General features: G+C 40.0%; 1 protein-coding gene across 1 annotated transcript; it reads right to left on the bottom strand.

Annotated features, from left to right (window-relative positions):
- Positions 1-299: 299 nt before the first annotated feature.
- Positions 300-25,313, bottom strand: LOC143033891 (facilitated trehalose transporter Tret1-like). The gene is made up of 10 exons (XM_076199510.1): positions 25,085-25,313; positions 15,164-15,315; positions 13,544-13,643; positions 12,674-12,802; positions 12,270-12,479; positions 10,387-10,583; positions 9,818-9,968; positions 8,474-8,614; positions 7,933-8,036; positions 300-1,382 (listed from the first exon to the last, which is right to left on the bottom strand). The coding sequence occupies exons 1-10, from the start codon at positions 25,167-25,169 to the stop codon at positions 1,170-1,172; spliced, it is 1,482 nt and encodes a 493-aa protein (XP_076055625.1). The 5' UTR covers positions 25,170-25,313; the 3' UTR covers positions 300-1,169.
- Between the last annotated feature and the right edge of the window lie 663 nt (positions 25,314-25,976).

The raw sequence follows: 25,976 nt of genomic DNA, 5'->3' as shown, positions 1-25,976 counted from the left end.
ATTATTATTATTATTATTATTATTATTATTATTATTATTATTATTATTATTATTATTATTATTATTATTATTATTATTATTATTATTATTATTATTATTATTATTATTATTATTATTATTATTATTATTATTATTATTATTATTATTATTATTATTATTATCATTATTATTATTATCATTATCATTATTATTATTATTATTATTATTATTATTATTATTATTATTATTATTATTATTATTATTATTATTATTATTATTATTATTATTATTATTATTATTATTATTATTATTATTATTATTATTATTATTATTATTATTTTGTGAGTATGTGTTCGAAGTATTAGTGTTTTTGTCTTTTGCAGATGTGTAATTTTCTGATGTGACTTGTTTAGGAATATAACCCTCACATATTTCAAGAGGTCACATCCTCACCCAGCTTATGCGTATTCTTTTCAGCTTTTCCTATTTACGCAAGAGGTGACTGACCTCTGCCTTTTTATTGGTGGAGTCTGCCTAGTGACAGGTGCCACTGGCAAGGGCTTGAAAGGCTTGCTGATAGGCAAATGTGCACGGGAAAGGCAAGTCGGGTGGTTCAATTACTTTTTATAATTCCCAATGCATTCAAAGGGTAGCTATTCCAGCCTCATTTTCCATGGGACAAGCAAAGAAGACAAATCAGGTCGTCAGTTGCGAGTTACACCCGAATCCCTTCAAGTGTATATACTGTAGTTGCATTCTCGGATTTTCCATCTGTGTCGTGAGTATCTCCTTCATTTCATGATGCATACGGCAGTGTACATTTACAATAGAAATAAATATATTAGGACAATTACAATATATATGACTTCAGGTCCCACTGTATCAATGAGGAAGCAGCAGTTCTTACTAATCTAAAGCATCCCTCCTGCATCCCCACCCCACTCTGAATTACATACATAGAGGCCTAACCCCAAATTCAGGACTAATACACTATGACAACACAGCGGCAGTTACCCCATTTTCAGTACAAAGTGGGATTTTTTTAGTCTGGCTGCCACCAGACTTTTTTATCTTATTTATTTATCTCTGTGACATCTTGTTTGTTGCAGAGATCATAACTTTATTTAGCCGTTCTGTATCAGATGACACTTTATATCATTCTAGCTGCCATCAGACGACCTTATTTTTCATCACACTCCATCAGTAGTGAAGGATTTGGTGTTTTTTACTGTACAGATCTCATCAAGATTTGTTGAATGTTTTGTTTCGTTCTTTCTAAACTGAGCTCCAATCTCCTCCAAAGTTTTGCCCTTAGTTTCAGGTACACACAGAAAGCAGAAGACAAACGCAAGGGCATTCATACCACAGTAGAAGAAATATGCACTAAATTCTCCCAAAGCAATCTGCAAGGAAAAGAGAGATTAATTGATATGCTTGATGCAGTGAAAATAAAAAATTCTAAGAAATCCTTTTTTGACAGTAATCGTGTTTCTTGTGTACTGGATTAAGGAAAATATACACAACAAGCTTCATAAAATCTGTTTGGAAAGTGAAAAAAAAACTAAGAAATGGAAAAGTGAAATACAGTATTCATCTATAGCATACTTATAATTCTATTTTTAATTTCTAATTTCCTTGTGAAGGACCAATGATAGGTACCTGCAACTGATGATTATATAAGATGCCACCAGGGAAAATACTTTCCACGCCACCCATCTTCATAACCTGTCAACACCTTCACCTCCATCTGAGGGTGCAGCCCTGAAGGACTAACATTTCTCTTTGGGTTGGGTTGAATATATCTCTATATCAACTTCAACTGTATTTCCTCTACAGTTTCACATAAGGAGAGCTGACAAACAGTGACTACTCCCCACCTCCTACTACTATACACCATCAACCCATAAACTGTCCCATACTGATATATTACAGACAACAGTGACTAAAAAACATTGCCATCCACAGATGGGCTCCATTATTACTGTAAACTGTGGCGTACAAATCGATGTTCAAACCTAGAAAAATCTTTCCAAAACTAGTTGTTGACTTATATGGTGGGTCTAAAATACAAACCTTCATCATGTGGGAGTGGAGGAAGAAACAAAAACAGGACTAGTTTAACAAAAAAATATGTGAGATTGAAAAAATGCAAGGGACGTGGCTTGGAGGATATGGAGGAAGAGAAGAAACAACAACAAAAAAAGAAGCTTACAAATAAGCTAGGAATGACGATACAAAAATTCGCAGGAGAGTAAGAGAGCAATTTTGAAAGAGTTGTAGTAGATAAATGCAAAGATGAACCGAAACTGTTTTACAGGTTTATAAATGACAAGTTAAGAGACAGAGAAGTAATCACTAATTTAATTGTGGGTGGTGAGATCTTTGAAGAAGCCTCAGCTCAGGCAGAAGTAATGAACGAAAGATTCCAAGCGGTCTTCACAAAGAGAGAGCTTTTTAGGAGGAAATAGAGGGAAGCAGAAAATCAGGTTTAGAAGATATACTGTATATGTGAAAGTGAGAGACGTGGTCAATCCCTTGGGATCATTGGATGTGACAAAAAATTTAGGACTTGACGGGATCTCAGACTGAATACTTAAAAGATGTAGTGAACAACTGGCGGACAAGATTCACAGTCTTATTACATGTTCATTGAAAAAAGGCATCGTGCCGGCTAGGCAAATGTGGTGCCAATTCACAAAGGTGGAAATAAGGAAACACCACTAAATCATAGGCCAGTATCACTGACTAGCACAATAGTGAAATTGTGCTGGTGGACCAAATGTCTTGAAAAGATGAACATTCTGACGGACAGTCAGTTTGGCTTCAAATCTGGAAGGTCATGTGTGTCGAATCTTTTAAGATTTTATTCGAGAGTGACTGATGTGGTGCAAGAGGAAGATGGATGGGTAGGCTATGTGTACCGCGACCTACAGAAGGTATTTGACAAAGTACCTCACAGTCAACTTATGTGGAAATTGGAGCATATTGGAGGAGCGAGAAGAAAAGTACTAGAATGGATGAAACATTTTTTGAAGGAAAGAGACATGAAGATAGTAGTAAAGGGTAAGATGTCAAGATGGAGATACGTAACGAGCGGAGTACCACAAAGTTCAGTGCTTGCACCAATAATGTTTTTTTATTTATGTCAATGACACGGTGGTGGAAGGAAGAAGCTATGCCAACATGTTTGTAGATGATTAAAAAATTATGAGAGGAGTGAAAAACGAGCAGGACGGCAGACTATTGTAAAAAGATCTAGACACTATTTTTGCATGGGGCCAAGAATGGGAAATGAGATGGAATGGCCAGAAAGAAAAGAGCAGGCAAACTTATATATGGCTGGGGAGATCCCGAAGGATTTCACCTTACTCAGTAGCTTGGCGCACCAGACGGAGTTAATGGCCTTGGCGACGTCGAGGAAGCACGTATGCAGTACCCTTTTTGACTCTGGGCCCTGCGGAAATGTTCGGATAGCCGCACGACGTGGTCCGTGACACTTCTCCCTTTCCTGAACCCAGCCTGGAGTTTTGGAAGTGCCTCTCTGGAGTCGACGAAATCCTTTAGGCGATCTAGCACCATTCTCTCGTATATCTAGCCAATATGGGAGGTCAGGGCTACTGGTCTATGGTTGACAACCTTCCCCCTGTGTTTTCCAGCCTGAGGGATAAGCACTACAATGGCGTGTTTCCAAGTTTCAGGGACGGTTCCCCCCTTCCAGCATTTGTTAAAGAGGGAGAGGAGGGCCTCTTGCATGGGGGTTGGAAGGTGCTGCAGAAGTGGGTATGTGACCCTGGCAGCACCTGGGGACTTCTTGGCAGCCCTAGTTGCCCTCAACGCCTATCGTGGCTCCAGGAGGGTGAGGTCTGCGTCCGATCCTGGCGGAGTGGAGAGGTCCATGCGAGGTTCTTCTTAGCGAGCACTTCGTTGAACCTCGGGGAGGTTGTCCGACAAGCTTGCGCCAGGGAAATGGCGGAGGAAACCCTCACCTATCTGTTACGACGTCCGTAGTAATCCTCCGTCGGTGGCAGTAAGGTCTCTGCTTGGAGGGTTGTAGCGCACCTTCATAATCTTGAACTTCTTCCAGGCTGCAGTGAGGTCGAGGTTGTCGTCCCCGCTGTTCCTCCAGAAGTTCAGTTTTGCCCTGGCGATGGTCCGTTTGTATTCCGCTTTAGTCCTCTTCATTTCGATAAAGGTTTCCTCTGTTCCCTCTCTCATGTAGCGGTGATAGGCCTTCCTCTTGTTTCGGACGGCGTGCTGGCAATCATTCGTCCACCATGGATGTCCCCGCCTCCCATTTCCGGTTCTTCTTGGGGGATGGCATGGCTCGCAGCTGCTAACATGGTTTCATTGAATCTAGCATTTAGGTGCTCTACTGTGGAGTTGGGGTCATGATGCCACTGAAATTTTACCAGGAAGGCTTAGAACGCTTTCCAGTCTGCTCTGGCTAGGTTTAATTATTCCTACGCTAGGGGGAGATGGAGTGCAGGGAAGAGGTGAATGGTGATGGATATGGGGAGGTGGTCTGAGGACATGGGATCGTCGAGGGTAAGCCAGTCCGTTGCCCCTGCCAGGTTTGAGGAGACGAAAGAGAGATCGATGGCTTCTGTCATTTAGGAGGACCATGTCGGCAGCTTCTAGTTGGGAGGTAATGGCAGGGAGGTGTGGGCGTAGTTGCTGTCCCAGAGTGTGTCACGGAACCCTTGAAAGGTCTTCACGGAACCCTGGGGTTCCGTGGAACCCACTTTGAGAACCACTGCACTAGACAGTTGCCCTGGTTAGGCAGCCAATCCTAGCGCTATATTCTTGGCGTCCCGCGCCTCGCCTGCTTCATCCGTCTTGTATAAAGGTGGGTAGTGACAGCCAGGCAAGGTTGGGAAGTGGCAGGGTTGCTTGCGGAGAGATTGGAGGGAAATGGCCTCGTAGGAGTTCCTTGCGAGGTGTTACACCAATAGGTCCCAGCCGGTGTTTATCGCCCGGCAATTCCATTGCATCATCCCAAGCTCTGCCACGGTCTGCAATGTCGGCGATGGATTGAAGGATCAAGAAGATCCCGTCTAAGAGGCGAGCCGCTTGGGGGTTGGATCGGGCCAGGTCTTGCTGTCATATTCTTACGGTTTCCTGAATGTGCCAGTGGAGCTATTCAGAGGAGTTTCCATATGAGATGATGAAGGGTCGGAAGGGGCTGCTTTTGGAGCATCCGTCTTACTTGGTTCCTCCTTCTTCTCAGGGGATGTAGGTGTGGAGACAATCTGGTTGCAAGAGGGGATAGCGGCCCTTTTACGGTTTTTCTTCTTTTTCTGCCTTTACTCTTTCCTTTTGACATCTTCGTTTGGTAGGGGAGAGGCGACGTCGGGGGGGGGGGTGCCTTTTCAGCGGGGGTAGGTGTAGTTGGGTGGATTTGAAGTGATGCAAGGGGGCGTGTTTTCAGGGAATGTAGTGGCGGATGCCGTTGTGCCTGAGTTCCCGGTCTTCGCTTGAGTTTTAGGGCGCTTCGGCATTGCTTCAAAGTTCCTGTCCCGGGTCCGTTCTTCCTTAAGGTGGGTATCCCAGCGTTCCCTGGCGACGGTTGAGGATTCGGAGAAAGCAACGTATTTCTGGTTCTTGACTTCTTGCACAATCTACCTGATGGCGAACTCAGGGCAGTTTAGGTACGCGGCGAGGTGGTTTCCACAGCAGTTTACGCAGAAAAGATGTTTTTCCTTGCAATCCTGCGTGGGATGGCTTTTTCCACACGGAGCGCATCTGGGGGCTTTCCATTTACAATCACCTCTGGAGTGTCCCAGGATTTGACATCTGGTACATCTCCGCACGGAGGCAGCGTAGGGGACTGCCTGGTGGAGGGCGTAGCCCAGTTTGACCGTGGAGGGGAGGGAGGGCATGAGGAAGGCCACGCGTACTGACCCAGTGAAAGACCCGTCCCTGGACGTGAGCCGTTTTATGCGGAGTCAATTGGGAGGTCCTGAGATTCCAGGTCAGCTTTAAGGAGTTGTGGGGCGTTCTCGTCGAGAGGTACTCCTTTGATTACTCCGACGACGATGGTCTTTGTGATTCTCGTTTCTATCCGCAGAGGTGGTTGTCCTTCTGTTGCAATTGTGGATGTGCGCAGCAGCTTCCCCTGTTGCTGCTCCGAGATGCAACTGATCAGCCATTCTCCTTTTGGGGTTTGGCAAATGCCTTCGACTGGCCCAACTGCATTATTGATCAATTGGGCCTGCCACCAAGAGTCCATATTTGTGAGGCGGGCGGGGTCGTCAGCGGGTTTTATGATGACCGGGAATCTTGAGGGACCCGATACTAGTCGGGGTTTCCTGGGTCGTATACGCCTATTGGAAACTACTTGTCATTTCTCTCCGGGCGAGTAGCGGTGGGAAGTTACAGCGTAAGATACGCAAGCTGGAGCGCGACCCCCTTCCTCTTCTTCATGAGCGAGAGGGGTAGCGTTGGCATGTGGGGGAGGTGGGGGGGCGTGTCGGTGATGGGTCCGGCGGGCGGGATACAGTTTTCCTCAGGTAAAGTGGGGTCCTCATCCATGTCTTGCGGGAGGCCCTAGGGTTCAGGATAACCTGAGAGAAGGGCGCCACGGAGACGCTTTCGACGGTGAAGGTCTTCGGGAGAAGTATCTCCGTCTTTGTTGCAAGAGAAGATGCTCTTTGTGTTTGAAGGTTCTTCCATTTGGACAATGTGGGTGGGGAGAATTTTCTCTCCCGGTGCATGCCCTGTCATAGTGATAACAGAGCTGCTTTGGTGAACTCCCGGTGACCCCTTATATTCATCGGGATCAGGTCATGACCCTCGCTTTAACTGTCCCTTGGGAGACGCTCAGTAAAGCTGGAGGCTGCATTTGTTCCAGGTGACTTGTTTTGTCCGACCCTTCACGGCAGGTCGGACCTCAAGGACCCTTTTTGTCTAACCCGATGCGACCGGGTCATGACCTCGGGGAAGCCGGTGACCTCCAGGTGTTCGGTCCCTGGGGACCTTTCGGAGGTGGTGCCGACGTCGATGCTGAGGAGTATGCCTCGCCGTCGAATGCAACTGCCTCACATACTGGAAATGGGCAGTAGTGGCAAAAGACCATCCTTAAACTACTCATTGGGAAGTGAACACATTACAAAAGCAAAAGAGGAGAAAGATTTGGGGGTGTTGATATAAGAAAACATGTCACCTGACAGACATGTGAGCAAGATTATGGAAGAGACATACGGACTACTGCAGAAGATCAAAGTGGCGTTTCACTGTATCCGATGAAGACGTGAAAAAACTCATCGAAACCCTAATCCGTCCAATACTGGAATATGCGTCAGTAGTATGATCCTCACACAGAGTGAAGGATATGAGGAAGATTGAGAGAATACAAAGGGCAGCAACCGAACTGGTTCACCATGGCAGATAAACCATGTGAAGAAAATCACTGGGTCTTCCAACTATGAGAGAACGAAGGGAACTAGGTGATATGATTACTGTATTCAGGTCACTAAATGAAATAGGTTGCAGTGACAGAAGATATCTCTTGATTAAAGATGAGAGGGCTTTAAGAGATAGTGGGACTAAATTAAAAAATATCATATCTCTAAGAGATTTGAAAAAATACAGTTTTCCATATAGATACATGAATAAGGGGTATAGCTTAGAAGGCGATATAGCACAAGCCCAAACAATACATGAGTTCAAATCTAAATAACATACTTGGAAATCAAGGATATATATTGATTTGGAACTGCACATGTTTAGGGGTCGACCTATAGGGTAGGTATATGCCTAACTCAGAATTTTGAGCTAAAATTCTTGAGATCAACTTGTACACCAGGTCGACTTGAATGTCGCAAATTATGGTAAATACTTTTGATTACTACCTCACATGATACACTATAGATACAAGAAACGTTTATGAAGTAATGCTTATCTTGTAGCAATGATTTAAAAGAATGACATATGATGTGTACTAAAATATGTTACCTTTAGGGGATCGAAGGTGGCAGTGACAACAAATGATGAACTCCAGTTGATCATTGCTCCAATACTCACTGCCCATTCCTTTACATTTGGTGGAATTAGCTCACCTGAAAACATTGTGACCTTTCATAAGTTTGATAAAGAAAAATAAGATAATTTCATAATTCAGTACCTGTATATCAGAATGTCATTTTTCAGAGATTAATCTCATATATTGAATAATATTTGTTCATGACAACTAGAATAAAAGGGAAACAAGGAAGTGATGGTTGGGAGAGGGATTCATGACTTAGAGGGGGCTCACACGGTCAAACAGTTCGTCGAACGCGGTTCGACAGACACGTGTTTAAAGTGATGTGTGAACGTGTGAACGGGGTATTTGGTTGTCGAACACTTTGGTTAAACCCCAAATACCCCGTTCACACATCACTTTAAACACGTGTCTGTCGAACCGTGTAAAATCCCTCTTAGCTAGCTACCTCCCGTGCAAAGAGGGAGAATCCTTTTGGTATATAAAATAAAATATACCCATCTTGGTGCTTACTCAGAATCATCCAAGGGATGCTTCCAAAACCAACGGAGAAACCAAAAACATAGGCGGTGATGGTGAAGATTGGCAACCAGCTCATTGTTGCCGCCAATTCACTATTATTATTTTTCAGATAAAAGAAGATGCCAAGGCCCACTGTAACAGTATTTGCAATGATGTCATTATTCATGAAACATTACTATTAATAATGGCTGCAACAATTTAAAATATCAACCCCAATGTTAATGAAAATAATGATGATGTTAATGATAATAACAATAGTAGTAATAATAATAATAATAATAACAGTAATAATGATAATAATGATAATAATTATAATAATAATAATAACGATAATAATGATCATAATGACAATGACATTAATGATAATAATAATAATAGTAATAACAACAACAACAACAACAACAACAATAATAATAATAATAGCAGTAATAATAATAGTAGTAATAATAGTAATAAAAATATTGATAATAATGATGATAATAATAACAATAATAGCAATAATAGTAATAATAATAATTATAATAATAATAAAATAATAATAATAATGATGATGATAATAATAATAATGATAATGATAATAATAGTAATAATGATGATAACAATAATAATAAATAACATTGCCATTAATATCAATAGTTATACAATGATAAGAAATCTATAAGTCATCAAATTCATAACCTAATACATGTATGATACACATTACTGTCACATAATCAACTGATAGCTCATTGAATATGAGCACTGATTCTGAGGTTGACTTGTTTTCATCAAACAGTCATATTTTCGTACATACCTTTCACTTATTGATATACTGGACATAAAGCCAGATTGCTCAGGCGAACTGAGCAATGTAATACCATGGTTACTGTTACGGTCCTTCCATCCCCCTTTTCTCTTCCAGATATGGATGACTAGTCCCCTTTATCAGTCAGAGGGAATGGTAACAAATTGCAGACGGCCTCATCTCCAGTAACTCTGCTGACGTTGCGGCGAATGCCAGTTGCCTTTCATCCCCTAAACTTACAGACATTCGTACCTCACTCAGTGAGGGCGGAGTCTTGTCTACTGGTGGATTGGCAGCTGCCACCTGAACACCAGCCAGGGTATGCTATCCGTTTGGAAGGCGAGTCATGTGCAACTGGTGACATTGCTCGGGCTAGCAAGTTATCCATCCTTCTCGTCTGACACTTTTACCGATCACAGATGAACTTGAGGTATTGGTTATTATTATTGTTATTATACTTGTTGTTACTATTGTTGTTGTTATCGTTATTATTATTGTAGGGTTACCAAAACCCTCTCCCGTTTTGAAGACACAGTTCTCATAATGCATACTTAGTGATAAACTCATACATCCAGATGCGAGGAGTAGCAGAAATCTCCGTCCAGATTTGTCAACGATAAAGATGGATATTCCCGTGCCCACAACCTGCATAATGCCAATGATGATTGAGCTTAGACTGTCTGGCAGTGTTGAACCTGCTTCCTGAAAAAAAGATAAATCAAAACAGTTAGATGAACAAAGAAACAAACATCTTTTTATCTATATACCAAGGACCTCTATCTCATAAGGGAGGTAGCCAGCCAAGGCAAGCATCACTTCCAAAAATCCCTAAAACGCATAGGACAAAGGTGACGGCTTCGTATGCAGCTATGTGCATCCTGGCGTAGGTTCATCAACTTGCCTTACCCTGTATGGAAGGGGCTAATCAAGACAGCTTGCAAACCCTCCACTAATATGGGAGGATCAAAAAGATAAATGGAATAGCCTAGCGACATCCAGAATGAAAGCAAAAGCACTGCGTGGTATGGGAAGAGGTCGAGATATGCTAAAACCCAATCACTTCCAGGGACATCTCACAGAGATAATAATCAAAATAGTAAGAAGGGGTTGGGACATGTACCTTAAAGATGAAAATCACGTTGAAAGTGATTGCGTTGATTCCTGAGAACTGCTGGAAGAACATGAGGGGAAGGGAGATGAGAAGGGGCTTGAGAATATAGGGTTTCTTCAAGTCCTTCAACTGTAGATTTTTCTGTTTGGTTGCGTCGAGGAAATCATTTATGTATTTCATCTCGTTCTCGACGTTATAATTCTTTCCTGTGTGGTTGTAGATACGATGCAGTCAGTTGACGTTAACCATTAACATGAAATGTCATGGAATGAAATAAATATACATTTGAAATTACAGCGATACCTTGAGATACTAAATTTAATTCGTTCCATGACCGCCGTCGTAAAAAAAAAAAAAAAAAAAAAAATCGTATCCCAAAACAATTATTCCCATTTAAATTAATGAAAATAGAATAAATCCGTTCCAGCGATACAAAATTTCCCCAAAACAAACTTCAATTACACAAAACAAGCACAATTTATAGATAAATACAATGATGAAATAATATATATCAATGATAAATGTTATGCACTGCGTCCATATGTTTTTGACTAAGTCACTCACCCGCACACTACGCTCATGTTTTACATTTATATTTTACCTCCATCGAGATATTTTTTTTCACTATCCTTGTCCTTACCTTTGGGACCCATGGTTATACACAAAAATCAAAATAATGATACACAAAAAGGCACAAAAAACGACGAACAAACAGCGAAGATGTAAACGAGAAGACAACACAGGAACTGAAGCGTCAGGAATCGTCGGAGGCTGAGCGAACAGTCTGCCACCTACCGCTGGCGTTTCAAATTATCGCGCATCACCACATCGTATCTCAATTCACCGGACTCAGGAACAGGTACTTTAATCCTGACGTTCGAACAATTTACGAGGTTCATCCTCAGGGATTACAATGGTGAGGCAGTTAGGTCCCCCTTTACATGCAAAAATAAAAACATGAAACATGCGATTCACTTGGAGAGGACCGTAGGAACCCCGCGACTAGGTTGGACGTCTGGTTCTTTTCTTGTCTTTTCTCTCTGCTTGGTTTTCTCTGTGATTCTCTCTCTCGGGTTTTCTCTCTGGATCTCCCTCTGTTGTTGCTCTCTGCTTGGCACTTTATAGGTCGGGAATGGATGATTGCGTTTTCGGGATGTCAAAACGTATCTAAAGTAGGTAGTTTAGCCCCCTCCAACCAATGGGAAAGAAGAACATGCTTTCGCGCCAAATTGTGTAACGTTTCTCGGAGCTTGGCGTCATGTGACAGAACGTATTAGAAGTGCGACCCAGCAGACGTGTATTGCGCAATGGTTTACTTTATATCATACATATTATGAAATGCATTTACAACATAAATTATAACATACATTTATAACATACATTAATGATAATACACAACACATATATACGCAAGTCGTGCCTAAAAATATAAAAACAGGAGACTTTCATCACATATGGGCGTGACACAGCACAACCACTGGATTCTATTCACGCAAGGACGTGGCACAGCACAACCACAGAATTCTATTCACGCTAAGGACGTGACAATATATATGTATATATATATATATATATATATATATATATATATATATATATATATGAGTGTGTGTGTGTGTGTGTGTGTGTGTGTGTGTGTGTGTGTGTGTGTGTGTGTGTGTATATATTGCACCCTTATTGTGGTACAGTTTTACTTATGATTTGCGTAGATCACCCAAAGTGAAGACTTAATTATTTTACCATTCACTTCTAGTTGAAAAAAAAAAAAAAATCTACAGTTCTTTATTCTCCAAACCAAAAATAGATTTTATGTATACTAATGAATTAGGATTAGAATTAGACTTAGAATATTATATGTTTATTGTATATAACAATAAAAAAAAAATTCTCACCTCGGTAGAAGTGAAGAGATTCCCTGGCCTCTTCATTTTTACCTTTTGCCAGAAGAACATAAGGAGACTCTTTGATGAAAAATGCACCAATAAGGTGCATCACAGTTGGCAGCATACAAACAACTGCCAACCAGGGCCAATGGTTGAGGGCAGCACCAAAAGTGAATGCATATAATATCCCCAAAGATATATTGAGCTGAGGGACAGAACCTATGAAGATATCATAACAATTCAGCATCAAAACACAGAGCCCTGTTTCAAACATGAGATATTTTAATTTGGCATAAAAGTTAGAACAAAATAGGCCAAAAGCTTGTGAGCATCAGTCTTGCACGAGAAAGAAAGATGTATCAGTCTGGCATAAATTCAGTGCAAAGAGAAGTAGATGTTTGTGAAGATCTTACATAATGCTCCTCGGAAGTTTGCTGAGGAGAATTCTGCGACGAATGTGGTCACCATGACTGAGGAGATGCCAACACTGAGTCCAGTCAGGATTCGTCCTGATAGAAGCATTGCGAAGTTCTGTGCGAACGCTGTCAGTGACAATAAATATAAATAAATAAATGAATAAATAGATAAATAAATGAATGAATGAATAAATAAATAAATAAACAAATAAATAAATAAATAAATAAATAAACAAATAAATAGATAAATAAATTAATTGATAATACTATATGTGTTTATTTTAAATTAAGCGCTGAAGGAGTATGGTAAGTATAACGAAGATGGGTAGAGTGAAAAACATGGAGGTGAGGCGGAGAGCGAGGATGAGTAGAGAACTTAAAGAAAAAATCAAAGAATGCTGAGGTGGTTTGGGCATATAGAAATAATGAGTGAAGAAAGTCTAGCAAAACGAGTGTGGAAAGCAGAAGCATATGGAATAAACTAGAGGGGAAGAACAAGTATAATGTTGATGAATGTGGTAAAAGGGGGAACGTATGCAAGAGGAAGGTCTGTTGAGTAAAGGAGTGAAGGTGCAAAAGATAAGAGTGAATGGATAGTTTTAAATTAATCACATACACACACACGCACACACACACACACACACACACACACACACACACACACACACACACACACACACACACACACACACACACACACACACACACACACACACACACACACACACACACACACACACACACACACACACACACACACACACACACACACACACACACACACACACACACACACACATATATATATATATATATATATGTATGTATATATGTCGTAAGTAATAAGTGTGTTCGGGATCTGCATACCTATGAGGATCCAGCCAGACAGGTATGGTATGCATGAGGCGATGATGGTCCCCTTCCGCCCGAGACTCTTCATCAAGACGCCTCCCAACGGTCCTCCAGCCTGAAGCACAGGAACAACTCTCAACTTATTATTATCCTCATCATAAAGATCAAAGACAAGGAGTGAGCTGATACCCTGTAAATATCTGGATGAACCCAGCCGCTGAAATGACACACCCATTCTTTAGATTTCGTTTTGGATGACACCATTCTATTGTATTTCGTTGTCATGGATGTGTCTGTGAATTGTGTCTCTGTCTGGACTGTGTCTGTGTCTGTACTGTGTCTGTATCTGGAATGTGTATGAGGGGACAATTGCCGCGTAGATGTGGGTGGCATGACAATGGAAAGACAAACGAGAAAGAAAATATTGTCGGATCATGTCAGATGGTAGTTGGTGTTTGGACATCACAGTCAAAACTAAACAGGGAGAGTGATGGAACCTAGACATTTGTTGTGCCTGTAGGGACGTTAATAGTTATTTCTAGTGCAGGTAACATCTGTACCATCCTTGTGCCAAATGGATGGGTATAGTGTAGATCTCTGTCAAAACCTAGAAAAGCTGAAGGGGCGAATGTAACCAACCCGTATTGCAACATTACACAAGGAAAACTTCAATACACACACAGACAAGCTACCATCACAATATACTCCATATCCCCAAATAAACATGAACACAAATTAAGTCACAAGAAGTAACCACATAATATGTCTAATTATAATATAATTTCGAATATTTAAACCACCCATTTGTAACAAGTGAACTGAAATGATGTAACTGTTAACTCCCCTATCTAGAAGCTGAGATCAGCAATTAGTCGGTTTATAAACCAAGACCGGACCAAGGAGATTCAGTTAACGGGTGATAGTAGATTCCCGAGGATCTACGTCTTGTAGAGACTGTGCCAAATATAGTTAAGGAAAAGACACTGACTAGTTTCCTTGGCCACCACCTTGTGAATTCACCGAAGAATGTGGAGCAAGGACGTGTGAGGTCTTAATGTGAAAAAATACTTAAAAATACCAAAGAACGTTGTATGATTGATGGGATCCGGTTTCTGTACATCAAATATTCTTTGAGGTACTGCGGAAAGCACCTATGCTAAGACCTAGGCCGAGAGCATGTATGGGATCAAGTGCATTCAAAAGGCTGTGGGTGAGGCAGGGTAACAGGTTTGACATCCATAATCAACTTAGCTTTACACAAGCATTTGGTAGAAACTTGAAAAGAAACCATGAAAGAAAAATGTGGCATTTGATGCCAAATGCCGCGCGAATTGTTTTGATTTGTATAAAAATATCTGTGATACACAGAAGTCAGATAGGAGATACAATAGAAGGGGAACAGTGCTCCAGCATCTCCGTTCTTTTCTCGGATTTGACACAGGTAATCGTTTCCATTTATTTAAGTTGAATCACTTCAATACAAAAAATATTTCTGTTGGATGCAGGTTCCATGTCGCATCAGCCGCGGACAAGGAGGTACGACATTTTTTATTCTTTTTTAATATTTTGTTTATCCACAGGATTATATTTCCTTATTCTTGTCAGGCTCTAGGCAACGTAATATTGAACACTTACCAATGCTCCAATGCTCATAGTCGATGAGAACCATGTATTTTCCTCTAAAGTGATGTGAAGGTTGGAGACATGGGTCGAATTGTCCACAAGCTGAGGGGACGCCGGCGCGGCGTACCCGATGACCGTTCCCATGGAGAAGGTCCCCATGGAAGCTGCATCAGATAAAAATGTCGACGTTATAGAAGAGTGCATCAAATGGTATGCCAGTATATGATACGAAAAATAGCACACACACACGCACACACACACACACACACACACACACACACACACACACACACACACACACACACACACACACACACACACACACACACACACACACACACACACACACACACACACACACACACACACACACACACACACACACACATGTCGGTCGAAGTGACAGCGAAGTTTGGAACTCTAGGACAACTTCAGGTTTCGTCGATCTCAACGACGAGGGAGTACTTTTGTTGTATTAGTAGGGAAGGGAAAAGCTGGTGGGTGAAGAAAAAGGAGAAAGAGGGGGATTACTGAAGAAAATGGAAGGAAATGAGGAAGGAGACGAACGGGCTCCCCCGGACGTCAGAAGAAATGTCAACAAGAGGGCTGCAGACGACGCAGGTGAAGTCGAAAATATTAGTAAAGGCACCAAGATCAGAAATATAGATAAGAACAACACAATAGAAAGTGGAGATAATCATTTTCATGGATTTAATGAGGGAGGGGATGCCAACCTCCCCCGATTACCAAATCTAGAGAAACAACAGAGAAAATTATCGAACACTGGGAGGTTAGGTTCAGCCAACTTACACAGATTACGCAAAGAGTTGATAAATTGGAAGAACTAAAGAAGAAGAACCAAAACCTAACTAAAGAAATAGAAGAATTAAAAAGACAGTTAAAAGAAGAAAATGAGAATGAAGAATTAAAGAATAATAATAAAGAGAATAAAGAGTACATAGCAAGAAAAGCACAGGGTTGGAGAAAAGTCCAAGAGAACAATTAAATTGTATTTAGAGATATAGTGACACAACAGATGAAAGAACAAAATAAGGAGACAGTTAATAAAGTGATGAGAGAGAAGGAGAATATAGTAAGAGACCTAGCGGACAAAAATAAATGTATAATTATATTAGGGATGGAAGAGAAGAATAATCCAAATAGGACTACAAGAGTAAAAGAGGAGAAGGAAAAGGTAAACAAGATATTAAAAGTAGTTCGAGGATGAACAAGAAACAGTGAAAGAAATTGAAGAAATATATAGAATAGGGAAATACAATACAGATAAGACCAGACCAATTAAGGTTAAATTCAGGTCACAAATGACAGCAGAGAAGATCTTAGCAAAAACAGGGAAACTACCAAACAGTGAGCAATATGAACAGGCATGGATAAAAAGAGAAATGAAAAAGAGGAAAGAGAGGATGAGAAAACAAAAAGAATAGAAGCTAAGGAAAAAACGAGAAAAGAACAGAGTCAGACAAAGAGAAATTCTATTGGAGAGTAGTGGATATGAAAGTGAGGAAATGGTTCATAGCAGAGTAAAACGGAAGGGAAACAGAAAACACGATAGAAGTAGCAGAAAATTAAAAGTGTCTTACACAAATATAGATGGCTTAATAACAGGCTTGAACGAACTGAATGATTACCTGAAGGAAAAAGAACCGGACATAATGGAAATTGTAAAGATAAAATTGAAAGGTCCACTACCACCCAACAGTGTAGGACACGGTGCATATAATTATTGGATTAGAAACAGAGAGGTAAAACAAGGAAGTGGAGTTACGTTCCTGACTAAGAAGGATATAAATATGAGGAATGTCACATATGGAAAGAATAGAGATGATTATGATGGAAGTGGATGACAAGGATGGGAAGAGCAGGAAGTTTGTAGTAAATTATGTGCCTCTTAAAAGGGCTTCGTGGGAAGAGAAAGAACACAAAAATATGTTAGAAGACACAAGGATAACACTACATAAGAAAGACAGTTTTAGAAGAGACCTGAAAAAGAACAGCTTTCCCCACAGGGTAATAGACGTTTGGAACAAGTTAGATGAGAATGTGGTGTATGCAAAAACGATACACGAAACAGTTTAGATAGAACGAGATATGAAGACGGGACACAACGAGCATAGCTCCCCTTCCCGTAAAATACAACTATGTAAATACAACTAGGTAAATACACACATACATACACACACTCACACACACACACACACACACACACACACACACACACACACACACACACACACACACACACACACACACACACACACACACACACACACACACACACACACACACACACACACACACACACACACACACACACACACACACACACACACACACACACACACACACACACACACACACACACACATACACACACACACACCAACGAACCACAGGTTGGAACGGACATCTAGAATAGGGGTTCTCATTAGGGGTGAAATTCACCCCCAGGGGGGAATTTTGGGATTTCTGGGGGTGATTTGTGACCACAGTCAGCTTACGGGGTGAGGAAAGCAATTATAGGTTTTGGCCTATCTGGCCTGTCACCTGGGCTGGATTTATACTAATTTGGAAAAAATGTATACTAATTTGGAAAAAATAAAAGTTTTTTTTTTTAGTAATATTTGCATATTATTTAGAATGCACCTTTTGAAACAGACAATCTTGGAAAGAGGGGGGGGATGACATTCTGACAAATGGTGAAAGGGGTGAATGGGCCAAGTAAGGCTGAGAACCCCTGATCTAGAACGAGCTCTGAAGTGTAGCGCTTTTTCGATAAGTTCGAAGGAAACACCTAGCTGTGTAGTTGTTTTCGGGATAGGGAGCTGTGTTTATCGAATGACCGAAATGATAAGATAATTTCAGATTAGTTATCAAAACACGAAATGGAGAATGATGAAGGAGAAAAATAAAAATAATGAGAACCAACGAAGATAAGTCTGGATGTAAGCAGGGTGGAAACACCGTTTGGTGTCATACCTAAGAAGGTTTGCAATATAGAAACCCCAAAATTGACTTAAAGGTTTTAAAATATTTTTTTTAGGGTTTATAAAAGAAAGTGGAATACTAGGTAGAGGTTTAGTATTGGAAAGAGAATCAATATATAAAAATATCTTCAGAAATCAGGAGATTACAGCATTGATAGATTAAATTATAGATCTGAAAGCTGAATACAGGACAATATGCAGCGAGGTGAACCAGCTGAAAAGACTGAATACTGAAACTAGCAGAGCGCTTAATGTTCTAAAAAAGGAATTAAACATAGAAGTGAAAATGAAAGAAGGAAACGTAAAGATCCAAACAAAAATGAGGCTTTGAAAAAAGAAGTAAAAAAAAAATACAAGCGGTGACTGAGAAAGTTGGAGAAACAATAAAAGAGACAGATCTCCAAGAAATAAAAAAATCAATGGAAAGTGGAACAAGAAAAAAAAAAACTTTTAAAGAAATAGTATAGCAACAAGTGAAAGAAAATGCTAAATAAACAGTAATTAAAGTAATTGAGGAGAAGGAGAATTGGGTCAGAGAGACAGTGGATAAAAAAGTGCATTGTAGTGGGAAGTGAATGGCAATATCAAACTGACACAAAGGAAGTTAAAAATGTTAGCTCGGGAAAGGACCTAGGAGTAATTATCACCTAAGACATGTCACCAGATAAGCATATTAACAAAATAGTAGAAGAAACCTATAATTCATTAGGATCAATAAAGGTGACCTTTAACTACTTGGATAAGGTAATGGGAAAGATAATATTAGTCACACTGATAAGACCAAGATTGGAGTACGCTGTGACACTTTGGACACCTAACACAAAAAAGAATATAAAGAAATTAGAAAGAGCCCAAGGAGCAACGACAAAGATGGCACCAACACTTTCAAAATTGACATACGAACAAAGATTGCCCAAACTGGAACTACCAACCCTGGAATAAAGAAGAGAAAGAGGAGATCTACTGGCCATTTACAGAATCAAGAAAAGCATGGTTCTTGACAGAGATCTGTTAAAGTGGGATAAAAGAAAAACAAGATGGTACGAAAATAAAGTAAAAAAGGATAGTTATAGAAGATATCTGAAAAAGAATAATTTCCCACACACGGAACAAACTGGATGAGGCAATAGTGTGTGCAAAAATCATATAAGAATTTAAGAACAAACTAGATGCTGAGAGATACAAAGACGGTGTCACTACGAGCATAGCTCCCTTCCCGTATAATATTAGGTAAATACCACTAAGTAAACACACACACACACACACACGCACGCACACACACACACACACACACACACACACACACACACACACACACACACACACACACACACACACACACACACACACACACACACACACACACACACACACACACACACACACACACACACATATATATATATTATATATATATATATATATACATATATATATATATATATATATGCGACAAAACCACTCTTATCCAAGAAACGTTTTGGGTGTGACCACACTCTTCTCCAGAGCACTGCACCGGAATATATATATATATGAATTTATATGAATATATATATATATATATATATATATACAATTATACATATATATACATATATATATATATATTTATATAAATGTATGTATGTATATATATGTATGTATATATATGTATATATCTATCTATCTATATATATCTATATCTATATCTATCTATCTATCTATCTATATATATACAGGGGTTGGACAAAATAATGGAAACACCTAACATTTTGGCATCATAATCTTTGAACATGTTTTAAACAATCAAAACTTGACATATTTTAATGTTTTATTGTATATTATTGTTGCTATTTGAAATGTTTATCTAAAATAAATGTTTTTTTTTCAGATATTAAAAGAAATTGGTCCGACCCCATAAAAATGGCAGACCTCTCGGACTTTAAAAGAGGCCAAATTGTTGTCGCTCGTATGGCAGGCGCTAGTATAACGAAAACTGCTGAATTGCTTGGTGTTTCAAGAGGTACTGTCTCAAAAGTAATGACTGCCTTTGAAAGAGAAGGAAAAACGTCCTCAGCAAAGCACAGGTATGGCCGAAAGTTGAAGTTATCTGAGAGAGACCGTTGGACTCTAAATCGAATTGTTAGAAAGGATCGTAAGACCACGGCATCTAAAATCACTGCAGAGCTCAATGAACACCTACAAAACCCAGTTTCACAAAAAAACTGTTCGTCGGAAGCTGCACAAAGTTGGATTCCACGGAAGAGCTGCAATTAGAAAACCTCTGCTCTCAAAGACAAATGTTTCAAAGCGTTTAGAGTGGTGTAGAAACCACTAGAATTGGTCCCTCGAGCAGTGGAAAAATGTGATTTTCTCTGACGAATCATCGTTTTCCTTATTTCTGACCTCCGGCCGAGTGTAAGTTTGTAGACAGCCGAAAGAAGCCTTTCATCCAGACTGCCTTCTCCCAACCGTAAAGCATGGCGGGGGTTCTGTGATGATCTGGGGTGCTATTTCTTGGAAATCCGCCGGGCCAATGATTTCCCTTCATGGAAGAATTAACAGCCGAGACTTTTTAGGAATTTTGGGCGACCAAGTTCATCCTATGGTTCAAGAACTGTTTCCGGAGGGGAACGCCATCTTTCAAGATGATAATGCCCCAATCCATGCAGCTAGAATTGTTAAAGAATGGTATGAGGAACATTCTAATGAAGCTGAGCATCTCATCTGGCCACCACAATCCCCAGACCTCAACATTATTGAGTCTTTATGGTCGATTTTAGAGAATCAAGTAAGAAGTCGATTTCCGCCGCCATCATCTCTAAAAGAACTGGAGGATTTTTTAACTGAAGAATGGGTTAAAATTACTTTGGAAACAATTCATAATCTGTATGGATCAATACCTCGGAGAATTGAGGCTGTAATTGCCGCAAAAGGTGAACCTACACCATATCAAAATATATTTTGTTGATTTTTCAAGGTGTTTCCATTATTTTGTCCAACCCCTGTATATATATATATATATATATATATATATATATATATATATATATATATATATATATATGTGTGTGTAAGGAATTCCTCTGACCTCATCCGCAGATTGAACGATTTAGATTTTCATGGTAAGAAATTAGCTAGTTATGATGTGAAGGCCTTGTTTACAAATGTTAACGTTGAGGGGGCGTTAGTTGCCGCCAAGAGAGTTATAGACAATCTTAGTGATGACGAGTTACCGGTTCCTAGAAATGATTATACTAAACTTATATCCCTATATGTCATATTCGGTGTTTTTACGTTCAATGGTAAGGAATAGAGACAACACAGAGGTCTCGCCATGGGAAGTCCTCTTTCTGCGGTGTTGGCCTGTCTTTTTATAGAAACGTTGGAGGTAGATGATTATATAAGGATCATGGGTAGAGGTACCACGGGGTTAAGATATGTGGACGACGTTATTGTAATAACACCAGAGAATATCGACATTGAACGTAATTTAAATAGACTCAATAGTGTCAATAAAGATATACAGTTCACTGTAGAGATGGAAGTCGACCAAAAATTACCATTCCTTGACACGTCGGTGCATAGGAGGGATGAAGGAGTAAGATTCTCAGCGTACAGAAAACCCACTAACAGAGACGACTTTGTACACTATTTCTCAGGACACAGCGAGCGAGTGAAAACTGGCGTGCTCATAGGTTTCTTCCTCAGAGCTTTTAGAATTTGCAATGAGGAATTTTTGGAAGATGAGTTGACTTACATAACCAATGCCTTTAAGAAATTAAAATATCCAGGATGGATGATTAACAAATTAAAAGAAGTAGCTAGGAACATCTTCATGAGACCAAATGTCCAACTGTTCGAGAGTAATAAAGTACAATATATTTCGGTTCCCAACTCTAGGAAAACCGAAGTCATAGACAGATTTCATGGGAAAGCTGGGGTGAAAATAGCAAAGGACTTCCAATTCTAATATAGGAAAAATTATCAAGACCAAGAATATAAAGGGACTGCCCCAAAACGTCCTCAGTACCATTTATCGCATTCCTTGCAACAGGTGCACCTCATCGTATTACGACGAGTCAGGTCGAGGCGTCGAGAAACGCATAGCCAAGCACAAACGGGACTTGAGGTCACACAGGACGTCTAACTTACTCGTTCAGCACGCTGACTAATCTGGACACTTGCCCCACTGGGATGGGGTCGAGGTCCTACATACAGGATTAAAAAGGGACATAAGAAAGACTGTTGAAGCTGCCTATATCAACTCTTATGAAAATAACAATGGCAGGGGATGTTTCGTATGTTTATCGAAGGCAGCAAGTAAATTGATAATAAATACAATTGGGAAACATATGCATGGTACGGGAATGGGAATCCCCAGCCAGCCAGTGGGATGACCTGTCCATGTCCCCGTCTTCGAGTGTATAATTGTTAGGTTCAAGCTCGTGACCAGTGCCGTATTGACTTAGACCAATATACCATCAAGAGAGATATAAGTTGAGCGCAAATTTTCTTATATATTTGTATGCTCGATTACATACACATACACGAAAATTATGTATATGTATATGTATATATATATATATATATATATATATATATATATATATATATGTATATATATATATATATATACATATATATATGCCGTTGGGCAGAGGATTCGATCCTACTGCTCTGATGCCAAGAGGCGACGGTCATAAAAATTCTGATGTCGCTGTTCACTAGCGAATTTGTCATATATATATGTATATATATATATGCGTTGTTGAAGTCAACAGCTGCGATAGCATTATTATGCTTGTAGAAATGCTTTTCTAAGTTGCGCACCAACGTGCGGTCGTCTGGAAGCAGGTTCTTAAGCAGATTGCTGAAGTCCATGGTGTATATCTCTCATGGACTTCAGCAATCTGCTTAAGAACCTGCTTCCAGACGACCGCACGTTGGTGCGCAACTTAGAAAAGCATTTCTGCAAGCATAATAATGCTATCGCAGCTGTTTACTTCAACAACGCATGCATCATAAATGGCCTCCTTCCAAAATATATATATATATACGTATATATATATATACATATATATATATATATATATACATGTATACATATATATACATATATATATAAATATATATATATATATGTATATATATATATATATATGTGTGTGTGTGTGTGTGTGTGTGTGTGTGTGTGTGTGTGTGTGTGTAAGATACACATATACCCATAGAAAATGAAGTGAAAATAGGCTAACTGATCATTCAATGGCATATATTTCTAATTACTTTTATCCATAGAATGTAGGGAAGCACCTCTAAGTTCAATGACCCTCATTCATCTGTTCCTGGGCCCTTTTCCCATGAAGCCCCAAGGGCGCCATCGTTTTAATTTGTGGTTGACCGAGAATGGGTGTAATGTGCTCATGATGTTGAACGCATACACGAAACCTGTATTAAAACATCTGATTTCTAATCACCAACGCAGAAAGATATTGATAAATAATAGAGAGAGGGGGGGACAGAGAGAGAGGGAGAGAGAGAGAGAGAGAGAGAGAGAGAGAGAGAGAGAGAGAGAGAGAGAGAGAGAGAGAGAGAGAGAGAGAGAGAGAGAGAGAGAGAGAGAGAGAGAGAGGGGGGGGAAGAGAGGGGAGAGGGAAAGAGAGGGAGAGAGAGAGGGGGGAGGGGATGAAGAGAGAGAGACCGATTTAACAAAAGGTGTGAGACAGCTGAAAAGAAAGAAAAAAAAAAAGCAGGGATATGGCTTGGGGTAACGGAGGAAGAAGAGAAGAAACAACAACAAAACAAAGGAAACTCACAGACAAGCTGGGATTGTTTATATACGGTTCCACCGGGAGGAGGAAGAATGAGATTCTGAAAAGGATTTTGTAGATAAATGCAGAGATGAACCGAAACTAATTTACGAGTTCATCGATGGTAAAATGAGACACAGGGAAGAAATCGCCAAACTTATAGTGGAAGGTGAGGTCCTCGAGACAGGCCTTAGCTCAGACACAAATAATGAATTAAAGTTTCTAATCCATTTTCACAAAGGAGCTTTCTTTCCTTCTTTCTTTTTAGAATTTAGACGAAGGCGAGGTGAGCAAGAATTCAGTTTTAGAGGATAGAAATGTAGAAGTGAGGGAAGTGTTAAATCTTTTGGGATTCTTTGACCTGATGAGATCTCAAATCGGACACGTAGACAATGTAGGCTAGGGAACAACTGACAGACGAGATTCACGGTTTTATTGTATGTTCGTTAGAAGAAGGAATAGCGCCACAGGATTGTGAAAGGGCTAATGTGGCACCAATTCACAAAGTTGGAACCAACGAGGCACCACTAAACTACAGGCTGGTATCAATGACCAGTACAATAGTGAAATTATGTGAATAGATTTTGAAGGATCTTGAAAATATAAACATTCTGACAGAGAATCAGTTTGTCTTTATGTCTGGTAGGTCATGCAGCTTTTACTCGATTGATGTGCTGTGTTTACCTCGATCTAGAGAAAGCTTTTAATAAAGTAACTCACAGCCGCCTTATGTGGAAACTGGACTATATTGGAGGATTAAATGGTAAGTGCTAGCAACCAAAGTGATCCCCAGCCCGGCAGATATATCCACCATATAAGGAGAGACTAGAAACACTGACAGTTTCACTATTCACTTGACTTCACACTTTTTTTCTCTCTCTCTCAATATATCTCTCTTACATATATCCACCATATAAGGAGAGACTAGAAACACTGACAGTTTCACTATTCACTTGACTTCACACTTTTTTTCTCTCTCTCTCAATATATCTCTCTTACATATATCCACCATATAAGGAGAGACTAGAAACACTGACAGTTTCACTATTCACTTGACTTCACACCTTTTTTTCTCTCTCTCTCTCAATTTGCAGCGGTGCAAACACCAAAACGAAGCGCCCTGATCCCGCCGCACTTACCGACGAGAGTTGCGAAGAGTTGGGGCAACAGGCTTGGGGCATCCCTGCCCAAGATGGCCGATGTCGATGCGCCGAGTTGATCCATAATAGAATCCTGAAGTTGAAGAAAACAATTGGGTAAGGTTGGCAATTGTCGACGCAAGGACAGGTGGGGAGAGTTCTGCCTGTCCACGCTGGCTGGTTGCGGTGCCGGCAGGATTACAGTAGGAACTGTGCGTTTGCGCCGAGATCGCCGCTGACCAAGATAAGATGTCAGCTACGCGAGCTCCGCCTCCTACTCCTCGTCCTCCTCCTCCTCCTCCGAATGAATAACAAGTAAATAAATATATAAACAAATAAATGCATAAATGAATGAATAAAGAAACGAATAGATAAATAAATGAACGAGTGAATAAGTAAATAAATAAACAAATAAATGAATTAATGAAAATATGAATAAATGAACCAATAGATACGTAAATAGATAATAGATAAATAATCAAATGAATAAAATATAAGACGACATGACGTCACCAAACGCAGTCGCATTTGCCAGACATCTAATATAGACACACAGGATTTCGGTATCACTGATCTCAAAGAAAGACTGAATCGAGCATCCTATGGTACTCTGCCCGCAAAAAGTGAAGTCCGGGTATTTTAATCGGCGCCATATTCTTGGGTCTACACACGCGTATGATGTAGCGTATGGAATGTGTTGAAATAACTCTGGTTGTTAATGGCGCCTGATCATACTGATGAGGCGTGGGGAAAAAAATCAGATTCTAAGCATAGAAACCCTGAGCTAGTGTTAAATAACGCTCGACGTGATCAGAGAATGAAGGAAACGGGAAAAATAACGAAAAGAAATGACAGAGGTTGTTGTAAATGGACGTGTTTTTCAAAACAAACT

The sequence above is a fragment of the Oratosquilla oratoria genome, chromosome 16, assembly GCF_046742065.1.
Source record: "Oratosquilla oratoria isolate Oo_2021 chromosome 16, ASM4674206v1, whole genome shotgun sequence".
Classification (NCBI taxonomy): Eukaryota; Metazoa; Arthropoda; class Malacostraca; order Stomatopoda; family Squillidae; genus Oratosquilla; species Oratosquilla oratoria.
This window is presented reverse-complemented; position numbering and strand designations above follow the sequence as displayed.

Excerpts from the sequence above, each read along its gene's own strand:
- LOC143033891 (XM_076199510.1), bottom strand. The coding sequence starts at position 25,169 with ATGGATCAACTCGGCGCATCGACATCGGCCATCTTGGGCAGGGATGCC. Across the intron at positions 15,316-25,084 it reads ACTCTTCGCAACTCTCGTCG|CTTCCATGGGGACCTTCTCC; the intron begins GTAAGTGCGGCG and ends TATCTGATGCAG. Across the intron at positions 9,969-10,386 it reads ACGTGATTTTCATCTTTAAG|GAAGCAGGTTCAACACTGCC; the intron begins GTACATGTCCCA and ends TCTTTTTTTCAG.